The sequence below is a fragment of the Rhododendron vialii genome, chromosome 11a, assembly GCF_030253575.1.
Source record: "Rhododendron vialii isolate Sample 1 chromosome 11a, ASM3025357v1".
NCBI classification, from domain to species: Eukaryota; Viridiplantae; Streptophyta; class Magnoliopsida; order Ericales; family Ericaceae; genus Rhododendron; species Rhododendron vialii.
The window spans coordinates 26368306-26379661 of NC_080567.1; the positions used below are offsets into that span (position 1 = coordinate 26368306).

Below are 11356 nucleotides of genomic sequence, written 5' to 3' on the forward strand. Positions count from 1 at the left end.
CCGTGTCTATCACGAACAAGTCGGGCCCTCAAAGTCAAAATTCTGAATACGTCACAAATGCACATAAGAGCAAGCCAAGTACTTCAGAGAGAGAGAGAGAGGGGTTGGGGGCATGTGCAATCCAAGCCATACACAAAGAAATTGCAATGATAATCCATGCTTTTATAAGAAACTGACAGAATTTGAACTATAAACAAACCAGCAACAGAACTAGGAAGATGAGGTACATGAATAACCCAAAAAAGAAGAAGAAAAAGATGAGGTACATGATGCATTCATTTCTTCCTTTTGCCTTTTCATTATTTCTCCAAAAAGGGAGTTCGAAAATAGATCAACACCAGAAAACCTCAGTAAGAACACCCATCATCATCTCAGAGACCACCACTGGGAAAAAAAAACCTCAGGCAACTGTGGTTATTGCCACTCCATTTGTGGAAATACCTCTCTCTTTCTATACCTAAAACTAACTAATTCACAGGAGAAACAATTTCAGAAAGAAAACAAAATCACTTTCAACACTTCTCCATAAACAGCACATTCTCACTCTTTCTGATTCCTATTTTTTTCTCTTCCCAACAGCAGCAACTGGCTGCCTTCCAGTCTTGTGCAACGGTGAAGTGAAACCATTGGAGAGCCTCCGTGTCGGCGGCGGTGGAATTAAACTCCTAAGAGACAGACAGAAAGAAATCATATTCAAAACCGTCGTCATATCGTGTAAGGGTGACAAACTAATATACATACCAGTAAGCACAAGCTGCAAAATAACGTCTGAAAATATCCTTTTAACACCACATGTTTTAACCCTTTCATCAACCAATTCGGTTGCAAGAAATAATTACTACTTTGTACTAATGCTCATTGAAGGGGAAATGAGAAATATGTTTTCCACAAGCAATTCTGAGTTGCAGTTGTGACAAGATTATATAGAGGGAAAGAAAAGTGTAGAAGAAAAGACGAGATGATAGTGAAGTATTTAGAGCTGTATGTTGTACTTGGGTCAAGGATTTGGGTATGGAAAATGAAATGGAAACGGAAACCGAATTTTCATGGCCCACGGTTAGATACTTCGAGTTTTCCCTTTCCCTTTCCCTTTCCTTACCCTTATCCTTGATCCAAATACATACTTCGCTTCGTTTGCCTGTGCATTGGTAAATCACTCCACAAATCCACAAGTCAAAACACTGCCAAAACAAATTGAGTAGAAAAAACTCTTCATGCGGGATATGGGGAAAGACCAAAATCATTAAAACACTCACTGATACCTTGTTTCTGGGCTCTTCACTTGCTTTAAAATCGGTCTCTTAGTTTTCAATCCCAACCCATTAGGGACACTGGAAACTCTGGGAAGATTGTGTTGCCAAAGCAAGTCTGTCTCAGAAGAATCACTTGTTGCAGCCTCAAGCTCATCAGACTCGTCAGTGGCGGCTGTCTCACACCTATTCCTATGTACATCATTGTCTTGGCTTTCCTTTCCATTGCCAGAAAGTTTGCTAAAAGGTTGTTCTGAGTATATCTTTGAAGGATCAGGGGAGTGTCTCTGATAAATCATCTCAGGTGGCTGTCGGTTGTCTTCTTCCCAACGCCCAGGCAGGGTTACATCGCTACATAGACCACTAACTATAGTTAGTCAAGGTTATGTATTAACCCTTTGGAAAGATATAAGATATCATGAATCGAAAACTAATACAAATGGGAAGGTCTTATTTTCCTAATGCAACATACATATCAATATGGCTGGACTGCCTGTTCAACATGATCTTATCAACCCAATCGCTCGGTTTTGATTTCTCGTCTTCCTTCAATGATGCTGCCAGACTGCCAACAGGAGGTGTGGGCGGTGAATTCATTAAGAAGTCTTGAGGATCTAAGCTTCGCTTTTTCACCTTTGATGTTGTGGTGTTGTTCCTAAACTGCAGGTCAAAAACATCAGATTTCAACAGTGTTTTAAATTAAAAACTCAATTGACTTTACTTTCAATCGCACTTATGCCCATCAAATGGGCACAGATGAGCCAGATAAGTCCAGGGTTGTCCAAGCTCCAACTGGAAAGCCAACACATCTAGGGACATACAACGTATTGTACTTCAGAAATTAAAACTTAATCTTATACAACTCAAAATTCTTGAATAAACAATTTTGGTTCACAAACATGTAGAACCAGGGTATTAAAACTGGAACAATGTGCAGGTCCAGCCTATCACACATCAAACTCAGCTGAAAGAACTAGGGCTGAACGGGCGAGCTTGAGGCTTTCTTTATCCTATTGCCAAGCCTAGTTGCACTATTAGACACGTACAAACCAAGTAAATACACCTTTTACTAAGAAAATACAGAAAAATATCTAAATAACATCTGAATTGACTGTTTCCTTCTACTATTTCTCCATCTTACACTGAATGAGTAGTTGAGTACCTTTATCAATATCAAATCAAGAAAAAATTTATCCTGTCCAGCCTTGTGAACCTTGTAAACCTCCATGATTTCCACTAGAGTTACCAGACTTTGCCACCAATAGAAGAAAAAAATAAACGATACAAGAAAATGAAAGTAGAAATACCCACATAATACTGAAGTGATAATGAGCTGTGGATACCTCTAAGTGACCAACATTCTCCGTTGGTTGCCCCCTATTGGCAGACACATCACCAGCACTCTGCCAATGGGGATGTGAAGGAGAAGACCCAGCTGAGTTCATTCTCTGTCTTTCTGGGCTGCTAAGTGTGGATAGGTATGCGCTATCAGGCTCTTCCTCCTTCCTCACCAAGGCTGCCTTCAGATTAGCAATCTGAAAGTAAACAATAACCAGAACCAAATTAGCACAGCAAATTCCCATCTGTCAAAAAAACACTTAAAAGATAAAGAAGTGTTATTAATTCTTCATGCTAAATACTATGACCAATAGTGTAACAGACTCCTGGTAACTACTCTTTATCAACTTCTTTTGTAATCTAAAGAGTGCTCCTCTTTAGGCTAAAAGAAAAAAAAAAAAAGGAACGCTCAAACCTTCTGCAATTTATAAGGGAACAAAAATAGGTGACGACAATTAGCATGTGTTAAAAGATTTGTTATATGCGTCCACTTAGTAACCATTAATGGGTGTCTAAGAGGGATAGACTGGGTACAGACCTGACCTATGGTATTAATTGCACAAAGGGAATGTCCTCTGAGTCTCTGACTCAAAACCACATAGAGGTGTTTGTAGGCTGAGTTTTCAACCACTGAACCAGTGTTTGGTGCTACTTCTAAAATATTCATGCCAAGTGAAAAAGGATACAAAAACCGCCATTAAAAAAAGGATATACAAACTAAGGACCTGTTCCTTCAGCTCCTTGACATCTGAATTGTCCTTATTAATTCGAGCAGCACCAAGCTCAACAGTTGAAACACGCTCAGCGAATTTTAGTGTGCTAATTGTTTCACCTACAGCATCAGGCTCCGGACTGATGTGAACAAACATTAGAGTCTTGGCTTGCCCTCCTGATAAATGGAAAGGCCCAAAAACCTACTTAGACAGGAAGGAAAACTTGAAATTATTTATTTCTTACACAGCTGGAATATGTGTAATCTTACCAAGCGAATCCTGGAGCAACTGCGTCAGTTTACTATTCCTATAAGGAACATGTGAGTTCTTCTGAGAAAGAGAAGAAATCACATCTCCTAAAGCAGAAAGAGATTTATTGATGTGTTGCGCCTCCTTCAATCTATCTCCTACAACCTCAGATTTGTCGACTCTCTCACTTCCAGCCAGGTCTACCAGATGCATAGAACCCCGAAGAGTCGTCCCAGATGCCAGCTCTCGCCCTTGAACATGAACCGTGAGGCAACTGCATATTAATATCTGTATTGTTTTAACACATAGAATATATAACCATTTTGCTAATAGAAATTTTAAGGAGACTCAAACTTGAGACTCCATATTAGGGGAGTGAGACGTTAACTTCATAGATGTCTTAGGAGGTAGGAGACAATATATAACACTATGTTTTTTTCCTCTTCAAAAATCCAGTCGGACCACATTTTAAATAAAACTGTGGATCAGTTAGTTCATTATATTAGTTTGACATTCCACAGATATTGTGAATCATACAGGTAATATAATAGCGGTATTAGATAAAGAAAAAACTGAGCACTATTTTTTATAAAGGTGACAGAAAATAGGAATTGAACCTATGAGAACGACTACTACGATCATTCATAGATGTAGCACCCACTGCACGATTTTTCTGCCCGAGGTTCATTAATTTGATAACATCAGATGTTGAAGAAACAGGTACAAGGTTTGCCTCTGGCACATTTACTCCGTTTTGAGAACTGTTACGAATTTCTAATGTGCTTAAGAGTTAAGAACACAAAAACAACATAAGAGTATTAAAGGAAACAGCAGAGTGGTTGACAACTTTCTTTCAAAAGGATATCTCTTGTTAAGACCATCTGTCACCAGGAGATCCCTGACTTGCTCATTGTAAATTTCAATCATCTGAACAGAAATTTCGTAGGAAATGGTTTCTTTCCTCTGCTCTGAGATGAGAAATAAATCACTCAACGCCCTGTAGTTTACTCCTACACTCTCTTGCGTAAGCTCTTTGGGTCCAGTCTGCAGATACAAAAGAAACGAGAAAATGAGAAAATGTATAGTCATTATCACTGAGTCATCAGCAACTTTGCATGGAATGTCTTACCATAGTATGAGTTTTTCCTGATCCTGTTTGGCCATAAGCAAATATACAAACGTTGTAACCATCAAGTGCAGACCGAATCAGAGGTTGAGTGTCTGCAAATACCTCTTCTGCAGGGAACAAAAAATTTATTGGCTCTTTTGTAAGGGATGCTGTCACAGGGTATGCATCATAATGGAAGAAACTAAACATGGGAACCTTAGTGACCTTGGGTTGCCGATGGACCAAAAACTTTGTTGAATGTGAATGACTTCCGTCCATCTTTTCCATATTTTGCAGGGGTGTAAATAGTAATGCTTCCTTCATCCAACCGATCAACTGAGCTCACGCTGTTTGGTTGCCCAGGCAAGAAAGGTCGCACTCGACAGTACACCCTAATGCTTCCTACACGAATGGAAGCGTGTAATGATACGCTGTGTGTTTGTTGAAACTTTAGATTTTATAAAAGCTAGTTCTGAAAATCAGGCTTCAAAAGAATCCACATTGATGCCTCTCTTTCAAGCAGTTTTAAAAGCTCTTTTGGGCCCAAAAGCAGAAAATGTGGCAAACATACTAATTGCTGTTAAGAATCCTCACAGCAAAGGAATAATGTTATAAGAATCGTCTGTGTACCTTTGAGGTCTTGCACTTGATTGTATAACTTCCGGTTTTCCTCGAGAACTCTTTGGTATCCTGAAGCAGCATAAGCTAGACCATGCAAATGTCTACCTGTTCAAGGGACTAAAAGATTAGATTGACATATCCCAATTCATTACTCTACAACGAATGGGACAGTTTCATGTGAAACTCTACCAAGATTGTTGAACTCCACTTGATACTTCATTTGCAAAAACTGCAAATCTGATTTTGCAGTATGAAGAGTATTTTTCAATTCCTGCTAGTCATCAACAAAAATTGATTAACTATGCCAATATGGGGAGCTAACAAACTATATCTGGATATCACTGTTGCAAAGCACCTGTACATCTCTATGCTGTTTTTCAACAAGCATCTGCGGCTTTATATTTAGGCCTTTTGATCTTTCGTTAATATCCTCTTCATTTGAGCATTCCTCCTTCAAATTCTTTGTCTTCGCTGTGTCTTCCATCTTAAACATCACAATGTAAGATGTATCTGTCAGTTGTTTGTGCTAAATATCTAAAGACAATTTAGAGATACATCATTGCACATATGACTACCCAAAAAATGCAGACCAATTTTTTGATTTCCAACTTTCTAGGACACAGTCAGCAGACTCAGCACCATACCTCTGTTTCCCCACAAGAAGATTTAGGGAAACACATGTCAGGATCAGAGACGTCCACGTCCCTTGGAGGTGTTTTAGCCTGTCAAATTATTAGAAGGGAGAATATAATGATAAGCTGAAGAAGAAACCAAAACTATATCCTGCGGAGGTTATTCTACTGCAAAACAATTATGTACTTTTAGCCGCAAGTGGAGTGGTAGCCACCAACCATGTACTCCCATGCATTTGACAGGGGTTCAAACCTTACTTACTACAACTAACAATACTGACTTCCTCCGAGCCAAACAAAAAGTACTTTCAGCCAGAAAGAAAGTAAAATAAAATCATACTCAAGCTGTGTAAAAATCATAATTTCTTTCGTTCAGTGGTGACATTGAAGTAGCCAATGAAGCTGCATACCTGGTGATCTTTTTGGCTAGCTAACCGATGCTCAAACTCCTCCATAACTTTGCCAAGCATGTTCTCGACGATCTATTGCAAAGAGGACGGAAACATATTACTCTTACAACCGATAATTAAAACAGCAAAATAGTACGTACTCCAGTCAAACAAAGTGGAACTACACTATGATACAAGAATAAGAATTCAGAAAAATATTACAAATTCAGAAAATATATGAGCTGAAAGTGAGATTTTCTCATATCACACTATGACCTTCATAAGTGGGAAGAATGCAAAGCAATTGGTTTTAGGAGTTGAGTTGATGTTGCTTAACTGCCCCTTCTTTGCCAGGGATAAAATCTTTTTCTGATAAGTTGCTTGCTGTTAGAGCTTGTCCCATATTGGTCAAATATAACCTCCAAACTTAGTATATGAGCCTGGGTGGCCTCTCCACTCATTGCCAATTGGTTTTGAGTTGGATGCTTTAATATTGTATTAGAGCTAGGCTTTCAGAGGCGTTTGACAAGACCCACTATCATTGATAGTTGGTTCCCCTTTGTTTGTCATTGATGGTTCATCGTTGTCATATGTGTCGAATCGTTTGTTTACTTCACCACGTGCGAGTCAGGTGTCACACGTGCGGGGGAGTGTTAGAGTTTGTCCCACATTGGTCAAATATAACCTCCAAACCTAGTATATGAGCTTGGGCGGCCTCTCCACTCATTGCCAATTGGTTTTGAGTTAGATGTTTTAACACTTGCTATGCATGAAATCATTAGCACTTTTATGCTTATCAGTCTCCAAGGAGTCCCACTCTAAGTGGGGCAACTCATTAAGATATCCTAATAGATATAGCAAGCACATGCCTATGCTCGAGTAAACTAGAAGACAGGGTTCAATCAATGTGAAAAAACTCTGCTTCTTTGCCATGTATTAGAAAACTGCCATCTCCCCACCACCCTCAACTTGTAGAACTCCCCTTCACGCCTCTCACCAAACTAGGAAAACTTTAAAGGATATGGGGTTTATGTAACAAGCATAAGTACACTTACAAATGGAATTTCTTCTGGCTTCTTATCAGAAAGAAGTTCACGGACCAGCATATTCAAGGAATTAGAGGTGCCCTGAAATCCAAATACCAAACAAAAGGTCATAATAACTAGACAAAGCCACTTTTCCAACTCAATAATGTTAAATAGTATGTTAATCTTTTAAAGAATTAAAGCTCACTGACCATTTGATTTATGTCATTCCCAAAATCAATGGATAGGGATTGCTCGCTAGACACGCTATCAAGAGACTTCTCAGTTGACAAGTTCCTTAAGGAACCCATGAATGGTTCTGAGTTTTTCCGTACAACCTGCTTCCCAAAAGTAGTCGGTTTCGAAGTTCCGCCGAATTTCCATAATCCGTTTCCACCCCCTTGTTTCCAGTCGTTAAAAGATCTCATAGCTAGTACACAGTTGACAATCCTTGAAGATTTCCCTCCCTAGATATTTACAAGACGGGTTAACATCAAACAAAACATGGAACGTTTAGTATGGGGTCTATTTCCTAAATGATTTTTGTTTGGCAATCTATTTAACATTTACAACTAGGAAATTTCAAATTGATTTGGTGTTTTCTATTGCTAGATACCACATGCATTGACTTACCTGTTCCAAATCAGAGGCTTCAAAGGTTGGAAGCCCCATTTCCTCCACAGCTACAAGGAAGTTTCTAACATTTTCGAAGTATTGATAAGCAGAGAGAGCTGCTCCATCGGGAATAATACCAGTATCAGCTGGGGCTTCAACTACCTAAACAAAATAGTGATAGAGAGCCTTACTCTAGAAGAAATAAAACAGAATTAACTAACCAAATAAATAACTGAGATAAACCTACTTTCGGTACGGCACCAGGTTGAACCTTGTTGATGACATTGCAAAGAATTATTCCACTTCGCAAACCAAGCCTAAAATCTTCTTCTGATGGCTCAGCAGGCAAATCTTTACCAGCGACAACTCCAACTGTCTTTCTTAGCCACCGAGCTGCTTCATATCTTCTCAGAGCTGCAAAATAAAAACTGAGTTTGAGTGCTTGATCACAAAACTGTGGCAAGAAAATCCCTGTTTCACCTACCCACATTGAGATGGTTTACGTCAATTTGCATGTCACTGTGAATTTCTCCAACCAATAAAACTGTAAGGCCCCATTTGGATAGATGGGGTTTCAAGATTTAGTGTCTAATATTTGGGTATAAGTGGCTTGTGAAACTAGAGCGGCAGATCTCAAAGGTTAATGACGCACTCCTTTATTGGGATCCTTGGACAACTACAATCGTTTACATGAAGGAATTCAAGTCACTCCTGGTACTGGTCATTTCAAATCCCTCAATAAAGCTCCAAAACTCTGAGTTGAAATCCATGCGTATAGTGTCAAATCCAAAGATGAGCTATTCTCATTGATTAATGGTATCAAATCTCTTCAGCTGAAATGCACAACTACCTAAAGGAACACATAATCTCTTCAGCTGAAATGCACAACTACCTAAAGGAACACATATAATTTCAAGAAAACAAAGAAAATTTGTCCTGACAAAATTAAATAAACGGAATGCATCTGCTCATACAGAAGAAACAGAACCAAAAAAACATAGTATCGACAGCATGAAATTGATAAACTGATTAATACCCATTAAGGAAAACAGAAACATCGAATTCAAGCAAACTCATAATCAAACCAAGTACAGGTATATATCACCGAAGTTGATTGAAAATCCAGAACCGAAATTAATACGAACACCAAGATTTCAGAATCAAAGAACCATAGTATCATCAACACCTTGCAATTGATAAACTAATTACTCCCTCCATCGTCCACAAAGAGTGTCCATTTTGACTATTCACATCCCTATTAAAATTATCTATTTTTAACTTTATAGTAGTATATTTCATATGCATTATGGATCTTGTTTGATCACTTAATTCTATTAGACAAAGTTTTTATAGTCCTAATAAATATTATGAATTACAAAATACAGACAATGTCTTGTGACATGTAACTAGTGGGAATGGATCATCTTTATGCGACGGAGTAATACAAATAAAGGGGAAAAAAATCAGATTCAAGCAAATTCAGACAGGTAACAGGAAAATATAAAAACAAGTTCAGGTAGATAATTAAGGACCCGGCTTCTCTCCAATTGCACTGCAGAGAAGCCTCTGCGGTTCCATCTCAGTCGTCTATCACGACAATCAATAGTTCGGATTCTAGAAGAATTATTCCCGGGAAGAAAAGAAACAGTTTCTTCCCGGAAAGAAACTTTCAACAAAATCTACCGACGGACTGCAGAGACCGGAAGCGAAGCTAAATAGAAAATGAAAAAAGATTTCGAATAAGGATCAAGAAACAAGAAACGCACAAGCCTCTTCGGCCTTCCGCGACGCCAAATCGACGTCGTTGAGTCGCTTCCCATGCTGCTGGAGAACATCCTCCACCACGGACGCCGCGGAAAACGGCAGGACCCCCTCCATTGTCGCCATTGGAGCACCAGACCGAGAAATCCGACCCGTTGCACAATGCAAATGGAATTTCAATTCGAATTGTTTCACAGTTGTTGAATCCAATTCTGGAAAAGAATGAGAAGAAGACTAGGGCTTTGATGCGGAAATGTGTGATAAAAAGTGGAGAGAGAGAGAGAGGAACAACGGAAGGAAGTTATAGGAAGACGAAGACGAAGACGAAGAGAGAGAAAATTTTCTTTTTTCAAACTCTCTCTCTCCTGCGATGGTCGTTTGTTCTTCTTTTCTTCTCTCTCTAAGTCTGAATGCCTCAAACGAGAGCAATTTCTTCTTCTTCTTCCTCTTCTTCTCTCTCTCTCTCTCTCTCTCTCTCTCTCTCTTTCTCTCTCTGGACGCTTTCGTTTTTTCTGTTCTTCTGTGTGAGAAAAGAAGCCACACGCCGAAGCTCGTTCCGAGCCTCTCGGCTGGACCCCCCGACGGTTAACATCTTTGCGGGGTTGAGAAAATTTAGAGAAAGATTATGAAAGAAAAAAGAAGAAGAGAAAAATAGAAAGATGATTAAAGTAGAAAACCATACAAATATCTTAGGCCCCGTTGCGCAAAAGTCGAGAGATGCTACATGTACTATCAATCATCCACTATATTATTCATGAGACTCATTTCGGCTTTCAAAAAAATACAGAAAAATACCATAAATTTTAGAATAATATTTTATGGGACCCTGTAAAAAATCAGCTCCAAAGAATATCGGTAAGTATTATTTCTTGATTTGTAAGGACGAAACTGTTTAACTGCACAGTTTCGCCTTTACGAATCAAGAAATAATACTTACCGATATTTGTTGGAGCTGATTTTTTACAGGGCCGCATAATATATTATTTTAAAATTTATGAATATTTTTCTGTATTTTTTTGGCCCAAGGTGAGCCCTGCAAAACATGTAGTGGATGGTGTAGTAGTTGGATGTAGTGTACCTAGACTTATTGGCAAAAGTTTTTATTTTTTTAAGTACTTATTTTTCGCTTTATAAGACAGATTTTCCCCCTCAAAATACGTTACCTTTAATTTAAAAAATAAGTACTTTAGTTAACAGGAATTTATCTTGCATTTATTTAATGAAAGAGGCCTTAGTTTATCTTGCATTTCTTTAATCATCTCTGGACACAAAATTTTGTTCAAAACCGTTAGATGTACATATTTCCACACACATTTACGGTTCCGGGCATATGTTTTAAATTGTAGAATTCTTGTCCTCCCTCTTTGGTGGATCTTCTTTATTCCAAAATTGCCCCTTGTTTATAAAGTTGGAGCATTAGTTATGTAATGTTTCCATTGGATTTCTCTATGTTAAATAAAGGGGGTGATGTTTCCTCATGTTTCTTATTATTTTGCAAACATTATAAAATATAGTAGTTATAGCATTAGTTAGATGATGTTTCCTCTGATCTTTTATTTCATTTTGTAGTTTTCTTGTTTTTTTATTTATTTCTATTGACAAAGAATATAACAGTAATATTTACATGAGAGAGTTCAACTACATCCACACCTCAA

General features: G+C 38.3%; 1 protein-coding gene across 1 annotated transcript; it reads right to left on the minus strand.

Moving 5' to 3' along the window:
• Positions 1-141: 141 nt before the first annotated feature.
• LOC131308425 (kinesin-like protein KIN-14I) lies at positions 142-10152 on the minus strand. Its single transcript, XM_058335348.1, has 20 exons — positions 9707-10152; positions 8184-8354; positions 7959-8098; positions 7538-7792; positions 7356-7427; positions 6322-6393; positions 5924-6001; positions 5635-5763; positions 5469-5550; positions 5289-5384; positions 4884-5060; positions 4680-4786; positions 4414-4594; positions 4168-4327; positions 3571-3824; positions 3314-3477; positions 2594-2785; positions 1723-1910; positions 1257-1601; positions 142-665 (listed from the first exon to the last, which is right to left on the minus strand). The coding sequence occupies exons 1-20, from the start codon at positions 9825-9827 to the stop codon at positions 557-559; spliced, it is 3093 nt and encodes a 1030-aa protein (XP_058191331.1). The 5' UTR covers positions 9828-10152; the 3' UTR covers positions 142-556.
• Between the last annotated feature and the right edge of the window lie 1204 nt (positions 10153-11356).